This window comes from Columba livia, chromosome 3 (genome assembly GCF_036013475.1).
Source record: "Columba livia isolate bColLiv1 breed racing homer chromosome 3, bColLiv1.pat.W.v2, whole genome shotgun sequence".
Classification (NCBI taxonomy): Eukaryota; Metazoa; Chordata; class Aves; order Columbiformes; family Columbidae; genus Columba; species Columba livia.
The window spans coordinates 79,805,201-79,827,191 of record NC_088604.1 but is presented as its reverse complement, the minus strand read 5'-3'; the positions used below and the strand labels follow the sequence as shown (position 1 = coordinate 79,827,191).

The window sequence follows — 21,991 nt, the reverse complement described above, 5'->3', positions numbered from 1 at the left end:
AAAGCAATTCTTTTGAAAAGCATCTAAAGCATGTTTCCTTACTCTGCAAGCTTCTTTTCTTCAAAGAAACTGAAAATCAGTTTTACTAGAGGCATAAAACCAAGCTGACACCATAACTATTTGACGGGAAGAGAAAAAGATTAACCGTTACCTTCAGTAGAAGAGGTTCTACTGTCTATTTAAAAGTTACAGAAAGTGCTACAATGTTAGAGTTCGCACAACTTTGCCATCAGCCAATGTAAGGATGAAAATCCTTATCTCTTGTACTCTAAATTTAAGAACAAGTACATTTGATTTCCCTTCAGGTAAAAAGCTCTTCAGAGTAATCTGTCTTGAAAACAATCATTCTTGATGGCTCTTAATGGCAAATTTTCAAAATCATTCACCAACCATATGTAGGCAAATGTGTAAAAAAGGCTTGGTTTTGGAAACCACAGATGTCCTGGAAAATTCCCACTCCTTACAGTGAATTCTATGACAGTGCTAAGCATTTGTTTTGAAAGACAGACATTCAGGTACTTTTATAGGAACAGAAGTACTTTGAAAAATCAAACCCTTAACGTATACAGCACCTACTTTGAAATCTCAAATTTGCAAGCAAACACCAATAGTTGCTAATTCACAGGAGACACTTTAAAATTATTTCCTGTATTTCATAAACATATTAAAGAGAAAAAAATGTCAGACAGGTTGAAAGGAATTCCTTTCACTATGCGTTATTCAATTTCAGTGTATTTCATTATTGTTATTTTCTCTGTAAATAAGATATACTCAGTGTCTTGTAACTTTCAGTCGAAATTCAGTAAATCCCTCTGATCAAATGTTGGGTTTCCTCCCCCTTAGCAGTTTCATTAAAAGCAGAAAAGCCATTTTCAAATATGAGATGGAAAAGGTAAGCCTTACTTGCCTTAGTTTTTACGTTTGGCGAGATGTGTTAAACTAAACTGTTTGATTCTGCACTGCAGCAGACCTATAAGCCCTCACAGTCACACCTTCTGAGAGACAAAAGAAAAAAGCCAAAGGTTCAAGGAATATCTTAAGCCTATTTAATTCTTGCCTAGCTTCAACTGCCAGCCCATGCTGTACAGTAGAATAAAGATTTTGGAACAAAATCACCAGAAGAATGACAGTCATTCAACAGGAGAAGCACAGCAGAACTGGAGTAATTCCTTCCAAAAATTTTGTTAGCACACCTTACAGGCTTGGAAGAGCTTAGAAGTGGATGACGTTAGCTTATCCTGTGACGGGCATGAAACTGCTTGCATCAAGGTTCGGTTACTAATTTGGTCATTAATCTGACATGAAGCTTGTCTAACTTAGGCTCTCTGCTTGGACTTCAAGATGTCTACAGATGCATAGAGATAACTGAACACACTTGCATTAATCTTGTGTGTTCTACATTGGAAAATGGCTTACGAAGAAATATATGTATTAGAATGAGGTGTCTGGCCTCAGTGACCATGCAGCTGTGCAACAGCCAGCCTTCTGCTGCAGTCCACCATAAGACCTCTGGTAACACTCTGGAATTACAGAAGGGGTTAAAAGCTGCTTTACAGAGCAAACTGAAACCACCTGAGAGAGAATAATTTGATATCTGAAGTAAAGCCAAGCACCCACTCCCTCCTCATCAGATAGGAGATCGTCTGGATTACAGAATTGGTCTATCAGGAAAGTCTCTAGCTGATGTAACTCAGAACGAAACATTTAGCTCTGCTGCCATGGGAATAATTTCTTTTTTAAATGGTTTAAGGACACATTTCTGTGAAGCAGTCTTTCCAAAGCATAAAAGTTTTATGTTACTAAATTCTGATTTATTTTTTTTTAAGGCAGATCTAACTTGTATTTATGCAAGTAAAACTATAGTTTCCAAGAACATACTCTTTGAATACTCCAGTCAAAAACAAGCCATGTGAGAGTGTAAACAATAAACTTCTGGATTACAGTTTTTCATGTGTTATGAAGTATGAGGCCAGATGCTTGTATATTACTGAATTTCCTTTTTATTGCTGTTTTTCTCTTTAGAGCAAAATTCTTAATAGGAACAAAACCACAGAATCTAAAGATTTAGACTCCAGCTCTCTCACTTGGAATTAAAAATGTGGACAAACTGAGAAGGTAACCTGGCCAGCATTACGGCTTAAAAATATTCAAAATCAATCCATATAAAAATTTGCTGGTTGTCACAAATATCAGAGATTCACAGATTATGGAAAATCTGTCACGCTGATACAATCAGCTAAAATTAATAATGAACTACAGTTATTGTTTAATAAAGATTATAAACATTCATATATATATGCCATATGATATAGACAGTCAGCAATAGAAGAGTAGAAAGGGTGTTGAAAAGTAACAATGTACTTACCCACAGGAGTCTCAAGCAAGTTATAACTTGAGTCATTACGTACTATAAACATGCAATAATCACAGATTAAAATTCTATGTTTGGCTGAAACAAAGTGAGACCAGTGCCATAGCTACATTGTTCACCATATACCAATGGATGTCTAAGGTTGTTCCGTGTCATATGCAGCTCTAATTAAGTATTAAGAAATCACGAAGGCCAATTATCATCCAAGCTTTCAGAGAGGTTTCTAACATTTTAAACATGAACAAACAATTCTACACGCACTTTTATGATCACTAACTCATACATATGCAGATGTCAGAGATTACATTGGAGAAAAACATACGTAAATATGTCCCATATACAAGAGTTGTATCAGATGCCCAAACAAATAAGCATGGTATACACAGACACATTAAGGAAAGATCTTAACAACACATTCAGCAGAAAACTGTGCTTTGACTTTATTTGCTAAGATCTATGAATGATTTTTTTATTCTGTAGCAGCTGTTCTCCATCATTAAATATTTCATGTATATATTATTTGCAGCCAGATACAGCATCACACATTATCAGTGTTAATTATCTTACTGTCATGCACTTTAAAACTACAGTGCTTATTCTAGAAAGACAGAGTGGATTGCAGAATGGAGTTATAACATCAGACAGCAAGGCTCAAAACTGACAGGCAATAATCATACATTTACATTACACAACTCAACAATCAAATTAAAAGACAGAAAAGTCACTGTGGTAACATGAAATTTGGTATGACAAATTCAGGAATGACCAGATCCTACACAACCATGTATTTGCCTCTTTTTTTGAGCCATGCAAGTTGAAGGGTCATGAACACAGAGGGTATCAAAACAGACAGGTTAGACTCAGTGGCAACATGGAACATTTGGGATCAAGTGAATAAAAGACAGAATCACATACCCATTTTTCCACATCAACTAGCTGTAGAAAGAAAAAGCAAGAAATCAGTAAATCTCCTTCCTTAAATACAGCATATCAAAGTCTATTTTGAAGTTAACATTTCACATTTTTGGAAATGTATCTACTATGAAAGAAAATGTATGAGCAGAAGCTATTATTCTCCTGGCACCTCCTCTTTAAAATGCCAATACCTCACTTTCTGTCTTTATTTTATGGGAAGCAGCCAATGAAGATCGATGCTGAATTAATTCCACATTATGTTCAGGACCAACCAGTCAAAAATACAGAACATTGTTTCCCATGAAACATTTTGCCATTTTCTCTTGAGTATATCTGTCGTAAGTGAACATTAAAAGCTTGAAAAGGCTTAGTGGCTGCTGTTCAAGGTTTGCCATTTTAATGAATGTCGTAAGTATGAAAGCTAAAATTAGGAGGTAACTGTCAAATTCTGACCCTACAACCTGCACCCTAAGAGATTATCCTGCATAAGAACAGAGCACAACACACCCAAATGTCACTCATTTTTCATAAGAGAAAGTATAGAAAATCACTCTGAAAGCTTAGGGTTTTGTATTAACAAAACTGTTTCAAGGTTCATTACGGAAACATTTTAAATTACTCCCTCTAAAAAAGTCTTTGGACCATCTTATAGTCTTAGAAAGGATTGAGAATATCTGCTAGAACACATTTTAGCTACCAGAAAGGTTCGTATGGCACTAGCTATTAAAACCTTTGTTGGCACCAGGAGTAGTATATCTGAAATAGATTTGCCTCTGGTCTTGGCACAGAAAACACCGCAGCACATCGAGCCTTCTGTGGTTTGCCCTAAGGTATCTTAAGTTACTGTTAAACTTTTACGTGGCATCTGCTAACAAAAGGTCAATGTGTACCTGCAGTAGACCTGTAGTATTTGGATTCCAGTTTACTTGGGAAATTACTGTAATAAAAGAGAATGTATCTAGTTCTTGTCTATAGAAGTAGTTTTATTCAAAGTAAATTTTCTCATTTTTTTAATGTATACTTCAACTAAAATGGAGTTTTATATTTTCAATGTTGTTCAGTCCTGCTAGCACACAAAGGTTAGAAAACACTATTTGACCTGTCAATGAATTAACATGATAAACTTATAAGCATTTGTTAATTTGACAATTCCTACCTCTTTTCTAAGATTTGGACTGCATTTAGATTTATAATAGAAATTCTGTCATTTGCCACTTTTTTTTTTTTTTTTTTTTACAATCTTGAGTGTGGCTTTTGTTATCAAGCACAGCTGTAGAAATCCCTCCTAAAAACACCCAGTGTTCTGAAATAGATGCGATACAAGAAAAAGTATAATAAGGTGTTGATAAGTTAGAAAAGCAGACAATGGTTTAAATCTAAATGCAAACAACACAACTACAATGTTTTTTAAAAAAGGAGTAAAGAACACACACAAGTCTGATTCGCACACAAGTCTTTAATTTATCACCTTGCTTTTGATACATCTCTTATCTTGTCAGAATTGTACATGCACTGAGAACATAGCATCACAAACAATTTGACTGTGTGACAATGCTAGAAAGAGCTGAATTGATTCACCCTTTGTTGCTTTGCTTTGAGAAGTTCTCGCTGTCCCAAAACTTAAGTGGACAGGGCAGCCACAACCGGAATCAGAAAGAATCCACACAAAGCTCAGCATACATGATCAGTTGTACAATCAATTGCCTCAGAATTGCTGAATTGTCCATTTACTTCATTTTAATGGACATCAGTTAGCTTCAAGAGTCAAGTACAGTATTTGCCAAGTATTTATGAACTGTACACACTAAATCTGCATTGGTATACCCATCTTTAAATAGAATTACCAGCAGGCTTTGGCTTACACCAAAGGCACGTTTATTCAGTGGTCTCTCGGGACAAGCACTTGAACTGTACACTTGTCAAACCTTACAGTCTGACACCTACATGATGGTCAAACAGGAAAGACTCTGAATGCATCCAAAGAGATCTGCTTCTGAAAGCGCAGTTCAGGGCACACCATAATAAAATCTTGCATTTTTAATAACAGCCAGATTCTATCACCTTTCTGCTGTGTGAGTCTTCAGAGCCCTCCTGGATTGGGTGTGCTCCCTTTTTTCTAGCCATCTGTGAGAGCTTTTCCAGCTACTGAAGTCACAAGAAGACCTTTCTTACAGACTGCTTTGTCCCAGGTTCTAAAACTAGCCTGTGCAATGTATGCAGATATTTTTTTAAAAACTTTTAGTATATGGAAAGTATCCTGGAAGATTTATGACCTTCAAGTATCCCATTTGGGGGCAAAAAATGGCATGAGCATGACTTACTAATATATTTATTTGCCTGGAAATCCCTAGTAATGCAGATTAGGTAAACCTAAAAGTAAACAAGACTCCTCATATCTAAGAATAATTGTCCTAATGTAGACAAAATATGAATCTCACAAACAGAAATGAAACAATGGATATCTCAGTCTAGTGCTTGTATCTAAGATCTAAACTACAATTCAGACAAAAAACAAGCAGATGATTCACAGCACATCTAAATCCAGATTCTGCTTCACACTGACAACTCCATTTTTTGTCTGCCTTCACAGACTAGAATTCACAGGAATCCATTTTCCCATGCATTTCTCAGTATACATCTAAATTCAGAAAACACTCATACTCAAAGCTCATTTTTACTATGTACACATTACACGTAACAACCACAAATTTTGAGCATTTTATGCTCCTTGGACTTGGAATTACCTGTTCTTTCTTTTGATGACTTCCTACCCAACTGGGCTAGGAAGGTTTAAAATTCAGGAAGGACTGGGGAGATGGCTGTGGTATCCTACACTGTAAACTATTTTATTGCAATCATATGTTAACCATGGTCTGAAAGAACAGTACAATTATTTATTTTACAATGCACAGTAAATTTGGCCTTGTCACAATAAATACAAATCCATGGAATTCAATATCTATTCCTCTTCTGGCTCAGTTTCTCTCTTAATCACCAAGTCTTATTGTTTTGATAAAGAAAATATTTAGGTAGGTAAATATTAATTTTTCTTTATCCAAAGACTATCTACCTTTACTGTATTTCCTCCAGTAGAGGAAGCAGAATCCATCTTGAAACATATATAGTTCAGCTGCAACATGCTACTTAGAAATATTACTTCCACATATATCTGGGTACTCAAAAGACTTTCCCAGGAGAAAGGAACATGACACTGGCCAACATTAGATATCCAAATTTAGTGGGTTCATAGCTATCTGACAGTTCTGAATATGGGAAATTACTATCTTGCCATGAGAACACCAAAGTTACCAAAAGGTGAAGGATAAAAAGTCACCAGAATTTACTTAGTGGTGGGCTACTTATAGTACAATAATTAATCATTTTACAGAAAGCTATTAACTTTGACTTAAAAGAATTTTTTCACTATCTACTATTAGAAAGTAGCCATTAACATAACTAAGTTAATTAGTAATAAATATGATACTTCCAACTATAGAGTAGTGCTTTATGGATACTAAAATGGTATGGCTCCCATACACCTATATGCCTAAGGAATACAGGTAGCGCTACACGGAGGAAAAAACAAGGATGCAAAATTGTATTCTAAGAATCAAGCAAAAGATCAAAAGACGGCATTTAAAATTACAAACTAATTTCTCTTCTTGAACTAGATGAGAAGACCAGAGTATGTAGTCTTAATACTTCCCTTAGAATTTCATATAAGTGCAGTAAGAAGTCCTCCATGAAGAACATTCGATGATGATTTTATCATTTACTGCAATGCTAATCCAGAAACTTCAGAGAATCATCTGCATTTGCTGACTTCTCTTCAGAGGCATGTAAAAACTCCAATCTCTTCAGCCAAGCTTTCATTTTAAATGCATTTAATCCAAACTGTAGGGCTGCTTTTCCAACATTTTTTTTCTGAGTGCTGCAAATACCCAGCACTACATTAACCAGACATAAAAGCCAGTTAAAACAGCAGGAATGTAGTTCTGTTACCCCTCTTTCCATGTCAAAAGGTGTCAGGAACTAGATGAAGATAAATAAAGAGGGACCTTTTTACCATTATGAGGAGTCATTCACAAACTCAGTTTTTTAAAACTTGACATAAACCAGGCTCACAGAACACGCGCTGATCATCCACTAATACAGCAACATTAATTACCAGTGCACAAAGCTGGAAAGGAAGCTCCTTTAAGCTGTGCAAAACAGCCTACCACACCTAGCTCTGGATTCTGTATTCTGTTTCCTTTCATCTGCTTGAGCAGGAGACAAGAACACCAAGGAACTTTATTCCACACATTATAGGAAAGTCTTAGCTGACTATGACTAATCACATTCTCTACAACTATTTATGAAAACAGATACAATAACAGATATAATACCGTGACCCACAGATGGGGCTGTGACCTGAAATCTCAATGAAGCAATGCATTCCAGCTAGTGGAAGTTACATCTTCCTCTACGCTTATACTCATTTTTCTGTAATGAAGCAGGAAAACCTTAGTAGAAAAATAAGATTTAGGTTTTTTCCATTTCCACAGTAGAACCACTGTCTAAAACTCTCTCATAGAGATAAGCAAGATGAGAATAACTAGAATTGAACTAGAGAGATTGAAAATTGAATTGTATTTTTGTTTCTGTTGCAGTATTTTACTGTCTTCATGTATACCTTGATTTCCTGAATTTATTATTCAACAAGTTAATTGATGATATGTCTTCCAGCCCAGGGTTGTCTTCTATTCCAGACTTTTCAAGATGCTTTAAGAGCTCTGCTGTCATGTCTTTTTGGTTTAGCTCCTTCTCTGTATGCAACATAGATTAGAAAATTTAACTAAGAAATAAAGTAATTTCTCTTTCACCCAAAGACAGTTTTTACTGACCATCAGCCTGGAAAGAAAATGATGAGCACAACAGAGATCCAATAGTCATGGTGAGGCTGGAAAAGAAACCGACATCTACCTCCAAAATAGGAAACCTGTCTGAGATGATAAAAATGTTTGCTTTCATGCCATAGGTCCTCATACATCTTCATTCTAAATATGGCACACTCAAAAGAAGAGCTTGTATTTCAGGCTAGAAACATTTGCTTATCACAAGTCTGTGATTTGAAATAGATAATTATTTTATTCCTGTCCTTGACTCTCCTTGAGGATAAGCAGAATGCAAAAAATACTGCGCCTGCACTTCTTGATTTTTTTCCTGTACTTACATTTGATCAAAGTACAGTCGATCAAAACCAAGTCTTATTCTTTTTATGCTCTATTTGAAACGGCCTGCTAACAAGCACTGCTGATACTACATAAGGTGCACTGACGAGAAAATAACAGTATTTATTTTATCTGCAAAAGATTTATGCTTTTGTTCCTTGTTGTATTAATATTCTCGATTGTCCTGTTAGCAGTGTGGTATCTTTAAACAGCTGAGAATAGCCAGGATTTTATGCAGAATAAGTCTCTAAGCTACCTCATTTTTTCATAAAGCTTTACACTGGTAGCCGATAAGTCCATCTGCATGATACAAAAGCCCACGCTGTATGAAATGCTTTGACCTCCATTTCTTTCCTTTCTCTAATTTCTTTGCAGTAAGAAACGTCTAGGTCACACAAATTCGAAGTTTGGAAGTACAAGTTAAGATGGCTGGACATAACAACTCTGTCTCTCTTCATGACACAACACTATCTGATGAAGGCTTATCCAAAGATTTTCTGAATTACTAATGCAAGATTTTGTTACTTCAGTGAGTTATGCCTGGCATCTGCAGGTGAACCTTGGACTAATGAAAACACTCAAACTATAAAAATAAAAAGCTGTGGTTTGTTGTTTGTTTTTTTTTTTCCTCAAAAGTTTGATTAAAAAAATAATTCTTGCTTTATTGCATCTATGACTTGTCAAAAGAGAAAACTGTCTGGTCAGTGCTAGGAAACTAAAAGAGCTCTGGTTTGTTAAGAGATCTCTGGTTGATTTCTGACTCTTACTACATGTGGGGGTTCTGATAGCAAACCTGAAAACATTTTCAGCTCGTCATATTTACAATAACTGTTGTTAACTTTCAGGTATGTCATTAACTAGGTTACTGTAGTGTAAATCAGAGAGATTAAGTTGTCAAGAATGCATTTAACCGCAATTCTTCTTTTCTTTTTTTTTTTTTTTTTTTAAGGAAGTACTTCGATAGCTTGGCTTATTCACTAATATACAGGACACTTATTAAAAGAAATGGGGAGGGTTACCTTTTTCCACTTGCACGAGGGATGAAATTACTTTCCCCCTCCCTTCATGCTGAGAAAATGATAAAGCTGCCAGCTCTCCACATCACCTTGCTGCTTACTAATACAAAGTAATTAATGAATTCAGAATTCCACAGTTGGAGATCAATGATCTTAATATTAAAAAAATCCACCAGCTACAGTTGCATTCCTGTCCCAAAATGCCTCCAGCCCTTCCCTGCAGCATGGGAAACCATTTTAGCTCCGAGGAAACACAAGCTTTCCCCATCTCTTAAACACAGAAGGAGAATTACCCGTGCAAGGCACTTGGACGTGCTGATTCCTTCACACAAGGCCCTTCGCAACAGTGGAGTAGGGCGGTATTTTGTTCCCTTCAGCAAAGACTATCCCACACGTAATATTAGACAGCAGTTTGCTGGTCAGTGGCATGGAAAACAGATTTTATTAAAACAAGGCACCAGAAGATGTGATTAATCAGCCATGACTGGATGATTAGATGGGAGTTAATAAGCTCATGATGCAATTTAGCTGGAACTCTGCCTAACTGATGGGTATCCGCAGACAACATTTTCCTGAAAAATGAAGTTGTCAAATATTGAAGTAGAGGTTGTGAAATTAAAATTTTTCATATTGCAGAAACAGTTTAGCTTAGGATTCACACACAATGTGTGCAGTCAAACGCTTCCATTCTGTTAGTAAGGTCTGACATAGATTTATGAGTGCCCAAATCTGAAAAAAAATCCGAGCATTAATTACAATGCTTTACCATGATATAACTGAGATTTTTAAATAAAAGTTAAAGGAGATATTTGTTTACGGCTATTTTCTCATGTTCTCCAGGATCTATTTCTCTCTGTATTCCAGTGCTTTTTCAATGTATCTGGACCTGGGTGGGGGGCATAATCTTTGCTACTTAGAGGAAAACAAGGACATTCTGGGACTAATGTTACTAATGGAGCAAATAAAAGTCAATTAATAGTGTTGGTGATCAGGCTGTATGCTGATCAATCAGTTCTGCTCCAGTTAAGATCTCCTGTCAGAAACAGGAATGAAACAACAATGTATAAAAACTACCAATCTCACAGATGTGGAAAAATATGAAGCAGATCAAATATAACAGGATAAATGAAGAACATAAAGACTATCATAATACTTTTTTTTTTTAATTAAAAAAGTTATGCCAACACAAAAGAAACTGATACCTTTCTTTTACTGCTGTACTCTGATAATCAGTGCAAAAATCAGTGTCAGGGTTATATTAGAAAGATAATTAATTCCATTAGTAGAGCTCTGTTTATTAAAAACATGCTGAACTGTGCACTGGGGCAACAGAAGGTGGTTACACCAAGCTGCAAAAACAAATGAAACTTTTAGCTAAGCAATTCCCCACAGATTGAAATCTTCACTTAGAGACAAGTGAATGTCATGTTTTTGTATCACTACCTTTAATCATCACCTTCCTGATCTCATTTTCAGGCAGCCCTTTCTGAACCTCAGCTGCAGTAGGGTTCCTTCATTCTTGGCTTTCTGAATCTGACTTCTTGATTAGTCTAATCTTGTCCACAGTCCAAAGTGATTCAATATGCCAAAAGAAAAAATGCAAAACTGATGGAAACAGAATTAAGAAACCTAGAATTAAGATAAAGTGCTGAAAGTTCCCTTCATGAAATGCAGTTAGAATATAAACAGGAAATTACTATGAACCAAAAATTCCTAACTGCTTTATATGCATGTAGAACAAGCATGAGATGAAAGTATTTAGAAAGTGCTTCCTACTGTATCGCACTGAAACCACCACCTGTATTTCTAGCCTCCAAATCCTTGAGAGATTTGCATTTGAAGCTACAAGGAAAGCCACTAAACACTGTCCTATACACAAAAGGTTTCAAAGAGTGACCTGTGGTAAAAGACAGCCCAAACAAGACAATCAATGCTACAGGGAAAAAGAAAGAAAGAAAAAAAAAAAAAAAAAGAAACATCAGAAGTGCTTTCCTAAATGTTTTAGTATATAGCAAGAGAATTTTTATACTTTGTTGATAAATTGTGTTAAGCAAAAACAATCATTTTTTCCTGTGAAGATTAACAAACTAGTTTATTCCATTAATCCCTTGCTTGAGCTTTTAAATGTCCTGAAGAGATCTCCGTGTCAAGGCATTGTTTTCTCTACTGTTTTACTTCAAGACAGAAAAATCCTGAAATCCTCTATGACAGTGATTAGTATTCCACTAGAAAAGTTGCTGAGATTTCAGTGACTCCTCAGAAGAAGTCTGTCACTTGCGTTCTTTCTCCTCTCAACACATGCCATTGTATTCATGAGTTGAGAACGGACTATGCAATGCTGGGTGGTTGCAGACATCTGAGCTGCAAAAAGGGTAAAGAGCATGCCATATTCAACTGGAGCAAGTCTGTGGTTTAACTCATTTCCACACAAATGTCTAAATTCGCTAATAAAGTTGGTTTTTTTTACTTTGCAGCTCCTTGCAACACTCAGAGTCACAAGAAGCACTGAGGTCTTTTGCTTCTCACAGTAATAGCATATGAGTATGTTTCCTAGATGTTATTTTCCTCAGGGGAGAAACACTGTAAAAAGACTGTGCAATGTCAAGACTGGATTGCGAGAATGCAGGGCAAATACAAGTTATTTGTAGCATTCAATGTCTGAAACACAATACATACCAAAAGATTTAAGGAAATGCGTTGGCATCTTCCAGTATGCAATTATGATATAATCAATTTACAGATCTAAACATGCTTAGCTGTGAAACAAAAGGACTACTTTGCAAATAAAAAAAGTTCACAGCAAGTTCTATAAGTTTGGTTCATAGCATATTCCTCCCAAATCAACAGAAACATTGAGAAGTTCTTCCTCAACATCACAAAATTTGAATGAAGCTACAGGATATTCATCACTCCTCAGCAACAGAATAAGTTACTTGAAGAAGAAAGTCAAATATTCAGCAACAGAATATTCACAAAATTTAGGGAACTACCAAAGTAATCAGAGACAAGAATACTTCTGATCTGAAACGATTGTGAATACCAAGATATTGAGATTGTGTTTAAATTCCTGATTTCTACATAAAATGCTCCAAAAATATTTTAGCATTTATTAAGCTATTCAAAGCACTGCATTTATGGAGGGTGGAGGGAAGGAAATTCACTGTAGATGAAGCACTTAAAAATTAAGTCAATTTGCCTCAAATTTTCACTGTGAAATTTGAATGGCTGAATTTCAAAATCCTACAAAACACCATTCCTATAAAAATAACTAACAATAAACTCTCTCACCTATATACGTTACGTAGCTCCAGAACTTAGGAAAAATTGTCTGCTAAATATTCAGTTTAAGATTTGTTGACTCCAGTTCAAGCCAAACTGGGAAAGGACTCAGCATTTTGCACTCTACGGGATCACTGCAGAAAGAGAATTGTGGTCTTTCTTCTAAGCAGAGGCAAGTGTTGGCTTCCTCATGTTTTCCTCTGAAGACTTACAAACCCACCAACAAGTTCTTCATTTAAAATGAAAATGAAGGCTCTGTATTTCATTTAGTGATGTACCTAAAAAGCAGTGACATGTGGCTGAGGAGAATAAGAAACCTCACCTGAAATTACTTGGAACAGCCAAAGGATTTATCAGTTACTGACATTATTACAATCTGTGCAAATGCGCAAGTTCTTTTGAACAAGTAGAGTTATAGACAATAAAGGGCTTATAAGTTAATAAACAAATACCACCTGGAAATTTTAATTTTACAGAGCAAAAAGAGAAAAAATGCACACATATCCAGTTAACTAAAATAGTCAGCTGCTAAATGACCTACATTATACCCTAGGTTATGTGAATTTATCACATTAAATAGTCACCACTAAAAAAATTGTGAAAAAACAGGATTTCCAAATTTGTGCCTTTCCTTCTGTGTTGTATGTACTGTTATCTTCTGTGACTCATCCCAATATTTTTTTAAATAGAAGCTTCTTTCAAGAAAAGGAAGTGTTCTGCGTATTTATCAACAGACTGTCAGCTACCAAGGGCTGTTTCAGGAGTGGAAGCTGTATACACTGCCATAATTACAAGTACATTTCCACAGCATCAGCAGTATCTCCACAAACAGGCATTAACTACCAAAGTCATACACAGGGCTTCATAGCCCAAATGAATTAATTCTGAAGCAGATGATAACAGCCCATCAAGCAGAGGTCAGGTTTATAGCTAGCAGCCTTTCTGAGTGTCCCTTCTTTTTCAAGTTTCTCTGCCTATTTCAAAGCATGCTGTTTCCATAAAGAAAGGTAAGGGTGAGCTTTTTCTTATCTAGTTATACACAAAGAGAATGACTGAAGGGCAACTAACTGTCTAAAGAGCAGACACTGGAAATGGCTGCAGCCTAGGCAGAAAGAGGAGACTGCTATGGAAAGGGAGGACAATCTTCAGAGCTCAGTAACTACCACGTGTTTATCAAAAACCCATTTATGGATCAAGATCAGATGCCTTACAAAAGCAATGAGGAGATAAGACCTCCGCTTCTCACTTACCATGTTGACAGTACTCTAAAAGCACAGGTTTCAATTTTAATTTGAAAACTAAAGGGCAGATATCTACAAAGAGCTCAGCAAGTCTCAAAAATAACATGCTCCTTTTTTTTTTTTTTTTTTAAACCTGAATGTCTGTGTGTGTATAGAAGTATATTTAACAAGCATGATTTTGAAGGAGGAGTAGTTAATTTGGAGGAACTCAGCAGGAGACCTCACTGCAGCCGAGACCCTGCAGACTCTCCAAAGTGGGGCCTGCTAGCCTCGGGCCCGCTGCCCATCACAGAGACAAAACGCAGCTCCGCAGGCCGGCAGCTACGCTCAGCAGCTCCTTCCCAACAAGGGCTGCCCAGGAGCTGACAGTCCTGCCCCTTGCTGGGACAAGGTCCTGCTCACAGAGCGGCAGCTCAAATGCTCTAACCTAAAATCCAGGTTTAGAAAAGGCTGAGTGACCCTGATGCAACACTGAGGCAAGATGTTGGTTTGTAGTTCCCACTGAGTTTAGAGTTCATGCCAAGCCCTGAAATCCTGCCACTCTGAGTCGAGCTTAGCTGAGGTGGATGTTCCTGCCATTCCAAAAGTTGCTTCACTTTATACAGTCAGTAATAGGAGAGCTGCAACAGACAATAATTTTATATAATCATGAACAGTTTATATTTCAAAACACTTTTTTCAAAGCTGAAGTATCAACTTCTTGCATTTTCAGAAGGACTGTGGTAATTTTTACAAAGAAAAAAGTTAAGGCAAACGGTCACTTGTGCAACCTCCACCCCGTCAATGTCTTATGACACAGCCTTCCCTACGTCCTTTACCTTTTCAGCATCATTCAATACGTAGAAGATAAGGTGGTCATTAACATTTTATTTCATTCCAGCTCAGTGTGCAACCATTTGATTAAAAAATCCTCTTCTAAAGACATCATGATTAAATACCATCAATTTTATGATGTTCACTGCTGCAATGCTAATCTCACAAACATTCCAATATTAATTCAATTTTCACAATACCCTATATGACATATCAATACATTTAAAGAATCTAAAGCATGGATCATTAAAATCGAATTATATAAGTGTATATAAGTTTAAAATGCATGGGACCTGATTTCTAACGTTTTTTAAAATTTTCCATGGCATACTGTAGTAGAAAAGCAGAGTTGCTATGCAAATACTGGGAAAAAAAATGCAGAAAACTCCCATAGAAGTGTTCAGTAGACAATAAGGCAACTAAGATCAATTTGCAGAAAATTAACAAAGGATTTAACCCCACATTTCATTTTGCATAAAAGTAAACAAATATCAAGTTAATATATTAAGGGAAAATAGAGCCTGTGTAAAGAAGTCTAGGAAGACAAACAGAAATAAAGACTTAAAGTTTACTCAGAGGTTTTCAGTCTGAAAGTAAAGAACAAATACAGCGTGATTTCCTGAACAAGCTCTTAAATTCATCTCAATATAAATGCTAGAGTGCCCTACACTATCCTGATGTATTCTAGTACATAGCATATGTTGTCATTCAAAATACAGAAATTGTAACTACATATACATTCACTTTCTTGCTACAGATGACACACAAATCCTTACTTATTTCAGTTGCACATTCTTTCTAGTAAACAATCAAAAAGCTGACACTTGATGTGAAAGGACACATATGCAATTGAGGAAAACCCATCTGGTTCCATGCAGAATGCGTTCGGTACATCTGTCCTGCAAGACTTACTGAAACACAATTCCAGTAGAAGCACATTACACTCCAAGCACAGCTGATGTTACTAGTAAGCAATTCATGTAGCACGAAGCCTAGCCATTAGCAGAGGAACTGAACTTTCCACCCACTTTGCTGATAAAATTGAAAAAAAAGAAAAAAAATCCCATAGCAGTCTCATACTCTTATATATATACCTGAACACAAAAAAGCCCATTCACACACCTTCTTTTGACATAATAAACCACAGATCAGCAAACAGGAGCTCCAGTAGATTAGGCCCCTCTTACTCTACACCCTCCCAATTAAAGGAGATTTTGCCATGAATGCATGGTCCAACACTAAAATTGGGATGGCTTGGCACTCACTCATCTTCTGGTAGACCACTGCTGACAGAAATAATTAACGCTGCTGTGAAAGAGTCTACCAAGAGTTCTCAATCACTGCACTGAAAAGATGCCATTAACACCAATCCTCTGCATAAGATATTCTCTCTCTCATCCACACAAAGATGCACACCATACCGGCAGGTGAAAGTAAGTCACATACCACCTGTATTTATGTGTGTCAACTCACTCTCTCTCTGTCTATATGTATCATTTATTCACCAGGGTATGCCATGTAACAGGCAACCCGGAGTCCTCAAATTTCAATGGCCTCATTTATGACAATTATCATGGAGGACTATAAAAGACATCACAAGGCAAAAGATTAGCACATTATTTATATCATGACACTGCTGGATATATTTCAAAAAACCCAAGCAAAGCAAGCGTAACTTGAGCAATCACAAACTCTTATCCATTTCAAAAGAAAAGCTGGTTCTTGTTCTAGCCAATATAAAAAGATACATGACTTTGTGCATGTTCACTTACGGTAAAATGTCCTTCAAATGCCAAGCTAATTTAATTTTCTGTACCTAGCCAACGTACCCAAAACTTTTTTTGATCTCTTTGAAGTAATAAATGTGTTACAATAGAGTGAAAGTTCAAACTAGCCTCTTGTTACATAAATAGAGATAGTAGCAGTTTTGAATCCTCAAATTCTCCCATTAGAAAAAAATCATTTATATTGAAACATATTAAAAAAACAACTTTGAAATATATTTCAAAAAAATAATTAGTAGCAATAGCTTTTATGAAGGTTTACCTTACACTGAAGTTTAATTTGCATCCCCTTTTGGTAATTTTTTATTTTAATAGCTATTTTTGATGCAGCATGTTTGCTTGAGGATGATTTTTAAAAAACTTCCAGACAAAAGTCTAAATCATTTGCTGAGACAACTGAGGCTAAGAAAATACTTGATGCTTTATAAAAACCAAAGGATTTCCACTTCCATCCTTCACCAGCTTTTTCGATAATCGAAAGTTACGCTCAGAAACCAAGTCAAAATAATTACAATATAATACCTATGCCCTAGGCCTGTCTAAGACAGAGCAACTATAATTCTGCTTGTCTAAGAGACCAGAGCGCAGACTCCGTGTACACATGTAATGATAGTCATCATTTATATAATTATTTATTATTTTATTTCCACAGGATTCTTCCTTTTTTCTTTCCCTTTTTCTGGTTCTTTTCTGTGGATGAACTATACATTCAAAGTAGTCCATGCATAATAGCACTCAAGTGCCAAGCAAAATCAAAAATTTACCCGTTTAAGATGAAAAGTGTAAATAATGCTTCCTGAGCCAACAAAACAGGTTGTGGTTTTAATTTTTTAAACCAAAAGCATACAGTCAAGCTACAAATTTCAATACTTTAATAAGCTGCCAGAGGTAGGCATAGTATGTATTTTAAAGAGAAAGGATAAAACCTCAGAGCACAAAGTAACTACTCAGTGCCTAGAGCTAGAAGAAACAGAGCACTACACACATCCTTTCTTATGAAATTTCCCTCATTTTCCACTGTTGCCTTTGATACTAGCATTTAGCTCATTCAGGAGAGAGAATTAGATATACTCAGATACGTCAATTATTATACTAATCTCATCACATACAGAAATTCTCATTTTGGGATTCTTGCACTAAAAGTGTAGGCATTTATTGCAGCGGTAGCTTTGCACATTTAATATATACTAATTGAGAACTAAAATTAAATCCAGTTAATGCACATAGTTCTTCTTTCTTAAGCACAAGGAAAGTCATTTATTGTTCTGACTCAAGTCAGCATGAGATTTTGTCCATATCACTCCATCATTTCATTACTGCTGACTTACCTGTTATATAATAGCTATTATAAAAACACAGCATTCAAGAGATTACACACCACAAAAAGCAAAGAAGCACAAGGAGATCACTTTTAAACAAAGCAACCTTAATGATTTCTAATGTAATGAAAAGTAATTGAGGACTGAAAAGACTTCCCTTTGTGGGGTTCTTTCCATTAGAAAACTGAGGTCATATTGAATCCGATTTATAGTAATAATCTCTCAAGAAATTGCTATACTTCCTTCTTCTAAATTAAAGAAAACACTGTTATACTAAATTTAAAAAATGACGCTATTCGAGGAAGATACAGTGCTTCAGATTTATGCACAAAATTACCTCTTCTCCTAAAACTCTGCTATTAAACGCAAAACTCACGTGTTCTACTATCAACTTTTCACGAAAACTACATACAGATACCAAATGTCAGTTCTGTTAATTTATCAGCAAGTACATATTCAGTCATTCATTTAATTTTCAGTTACTTGAAAACTGAATGGTTTTTTTAATTCACTGTATTCTGCCCTATGGCAGTACTTTTAACACACAATCCCCTACACTTTCTTTAGTTTCTGCTCCTGCCCACATCTGGTGGGAATAAACAGCAAGAAGACTGTTGCTCTACTTCACACATACAGCCACCCACAGTTATCACAGCACATCCTTGGGTTTGAACTGTGATTATTAACAATATGCCTGTATGTACCTGTTTTTTGAATTTATTTTTTTCCTGTGGATTTGCTTGCTCTCAGTTTCAGTATTTACAAATTCAGCAAAGAAGGGTCCCCCTTTAGAAGCATGGATCTGCTTACATTCTCGCACCACCTCTTCTCTCAGATGTGTTTTCCGTTCTCTTGCTATTGGAGACAGTCCTTACAAGAAATTCTCACTGGCAGCACACACTTTGGGTCATCCATGGGACTGCTCCTAGACTTCATTCCGCAAATACCATTTTCAGTCTCAGTGCCTGGCATTTCATGGGACTGATTACTCTGTGTTAGTTTAAAGTTTACTTTTCCAAGGACTTACAGTCAAATCCTACTTCTCTTTTATCTGTATAACTCCAGGGCCTCCAGTCAACCCACCCTCATTTACGGTTTCTAGGATTTAAGCTGAAGTATGACATTCAAGTAAACACTACAAGGTGTATATGGAACACTCAACTACGTCATAACAAATCAAATTAATTACACAGCAGAGAACATTAATTACAATACTATGATTTATTTGTAAATACCTATTTGCTAGTCAAACAATTAACAGTATTCCTATATCCTTCATCTTCCAGGCTGCGAAAATGTGTTTCCACATTTTTTGTCCACTGAGACTCAATAACGTTCTATTTCCAGCTCTAAAGGTGAGTTACAGGACATATTAACTCAGGCCACACAGAACAATTTCATTATTTTTAGAGAAAAACAGGACACATCCAAGCAATTTTAAGACTACTTGACAGTCTTGCTTGATAGAGTCAGAAATCTTCAGAAAGCTTAGCTGTACTGAAGAAGTGATCAAGCTTTATATTTCACATTATGAGATCTCAAATGAAAACATTCTTGTAGCTCTATGTGGACCTGCAGTACATTGAAATTGCTGGAAATTTACAACTCTGGCAAGTTTCAACGAAAACTGCCAAGTGTTTGGAGTTTCTCAAAAACCAGACCTTTCCTGTAGCAAAGGAGAAGATTTAAATATAAGGAATTCACTATGCTATAAGCTCATGAAATCTGTGGTCCAGTGAAAAAAAAAATGTTGTATTTTGCAGGATGAAAAAAGTGAATATCCAACAACTTACCCCTTCTGCCTTTTCTTCCGTGTTAGCCAGCATTTCCTGGAGGGCCCGTACTGACAGAGACTGCTCCAGCACAAAGGTGCAGATGGACAAATCAGGTGGAACATTCTAGGTGAAAGAAAAACATGAGATCACATTAGTGACAGATATGCTGAATGGCACTTTCCAATGCCTATATTTATCCTCCCTTTTCATTAATCTGAAAGATCTACTATATCCTTGAGGCTATGAAAGCCAGACACATACTGGGCTGCAACACCTAAGGCTTAGGCAGCCAGCGAAGAGAAGAGATTCTTCACCTCAGCTCAGCATTTGCAAGTTAACTGACACCTATGGCACTGGGTCCCACCCTCAATAAAAGAAAGAGGCCAATAAACTGCATCAGGTTCAGCAGAGGATCATCATGAGTGTCAGGGCTGGTACACTCCCCCTGGGTCGCTGGGGGAGCTGAGCTCCACCAGCCTGGATGGAGGAGAGAGAGGAGAAGAGGATCTTACAATTCACTTTACAAATCTCATGATTATGGGGAAAATGGAGGCAGACTCTCCTTGGAGGTGCTCCTTGAAAGGAACAGGAGCAGCAACAAGAGTTGTGGCAAAGAAAATTACAATTAGATATTAAAGAGAAAAATTCACCTGGGGAGTAGAAAACACTGGCAAAGGCTGCCAAGCAAAGCTCTCTGCTTGGACATCAGTATATGGAAAATATGTCTTAGACATTATGCATAGATTGTGGGGGATACAAAATCTGGTCTTTAGGCTACTGGTAGTAGCCAGAACTCATCCTTATGATGGTCTCCAGGTCAAGGTGAATTTTCTGCAGCAGAAACATTAGACACTGAGGATCAATCAAGGCCAAGCCAGTAGCTTCTCAGCCTTGCAGGGCAGTATGCTTCACCATATTCTTTTCTAAGCAGGATAAAACTACAGAGTCTTACAAAAATAAATATTCAACTTGTCACAATTGGAAAAAAAAAAAAAAAATCATTGAGTTATTGAAAAGCTACTTTTCCAGACTATCATAAAAATTCATAATAAAATTGAAACAAGTTTGTAATAGCGATGTCTAAGTTACAAAGTAGCAAAATAAAATTAGATTTTTATGGGAGGATCTTTTCTTCTGTTAATATTATAGAAGAATACGCAACTCCTACACACCTTTTTTTGCCTCCAGAAATTCTTTCATGTTACTTCTCTTTTCATGTTAGTTGCATATTTTAGTTTAGAAATACTTTTACTGAATATTGGAAATATTTTTTTTCACCATAAATGCTTTTATTGCTAAAGCTGTAAAACTGCACATTTATTCAAACTGTTTATTCAAACTGTTCATGGTTCAAACATTGAATTGTAAAACGTAGTTGTGAAACCATTTTGTTCCCTCTTTTTCAAGTTAGTATACTCAGAACACCTCACATTCTTAAAGGCTTCTTAAATTGCTGTTCATCACTCCTAACTATAGTAATTCAAGTTTATTTATTAACTAAAGATCTTTCATTACCTTCCACTATTTATATTTTAAATTAAGGTTTTACCAGACCAAAAAAACTTAAATAGCATCCTCTTTTGCATGGTATTTTGGCTCACTTACACAGTGATACTTAGGCATAAAATATTTACTCAGAGACTACAACAGTCCTTTCCATGCTAGTATCAGGAAAACAGACAACTAATTAGACTCTCTTCAAAACATCCTTGTAATGTAAGTACTGTGACAAGCCCTTATTTTACAAAGCAGGAAAGAGAGCACTCAAAGATCATAGGTTGCAAGGTGTTGTTTCTGCTGAGTACAATTTTGTATTCTATAAAGCCTCACAAAAATGAACTGCCTGACAGTCCAGCCAACCCTCCGTTCTCCCCAGTGAAGTCTGACTTGGCAAACAATAGTCTGAACAAAACAGAAAAGGATGCTCCTTACATTGTGCTCAGAAATGAGCCAAGGCTACATTTTCTATATCTGGTTATAAGCAAACATATATAAGCAAAGCCTCCATAACAATGTTCTTACTGTTATTACTGGTTTTTAAAGGAAGGTTTTCACTGGCAGAATATGTCACACATACAATTTTGTGACCTATCAAAATTTTTTACTACTAAACCTGCCCTAGAGTTTATATGGTCTGAAATATGGAATATCCTGCATCAATTCACACACTGATCAAGCCAACACTCCTCCCTCCTCAATTCCATTCTCCTTTACATTCAAGACAGCAATGAGCACTTTCTTCCCACCCCATTAAATCTGAGGAGT

General features: G+C 36.2%; 1 protein-coding gene across 8 annotated transcripts in view; it reads right to left on the bottom strand.

Moving 5' to 3' along the window:
* RYR2 (ryanodine receptor 2) overlaps window positions 1-21,991 on the bottom strand; it is a 397,519-nt gene that overhangs the window by 263,306 nt on the left and 112,222 nt on the right. For 6 of the 8 annotated variants that reach the window (XM_065057819.1, XM_065057821.1, XM_065057823.1 and 3 more), the window contains exons 3-4: window positions 19,745-19,849; window positions 3,287-3,307 (exon numbers count right to left, since the gene is read on the bottom strand). In XM_065057819.1, the coding sequence (XP_064913891.1) occupies window positions 3,287-3,307; window positions 19,745-19,849 (126 nt within the window). The remainder of the gene's footprint in view (window positions 1-3,286; window positions 3,308-19,744; window positions 19,850-21,991) is intronic. The other 2 variants (XM_065057822.1, XM_065057826.1) reach the window with 1 other exon arrangement.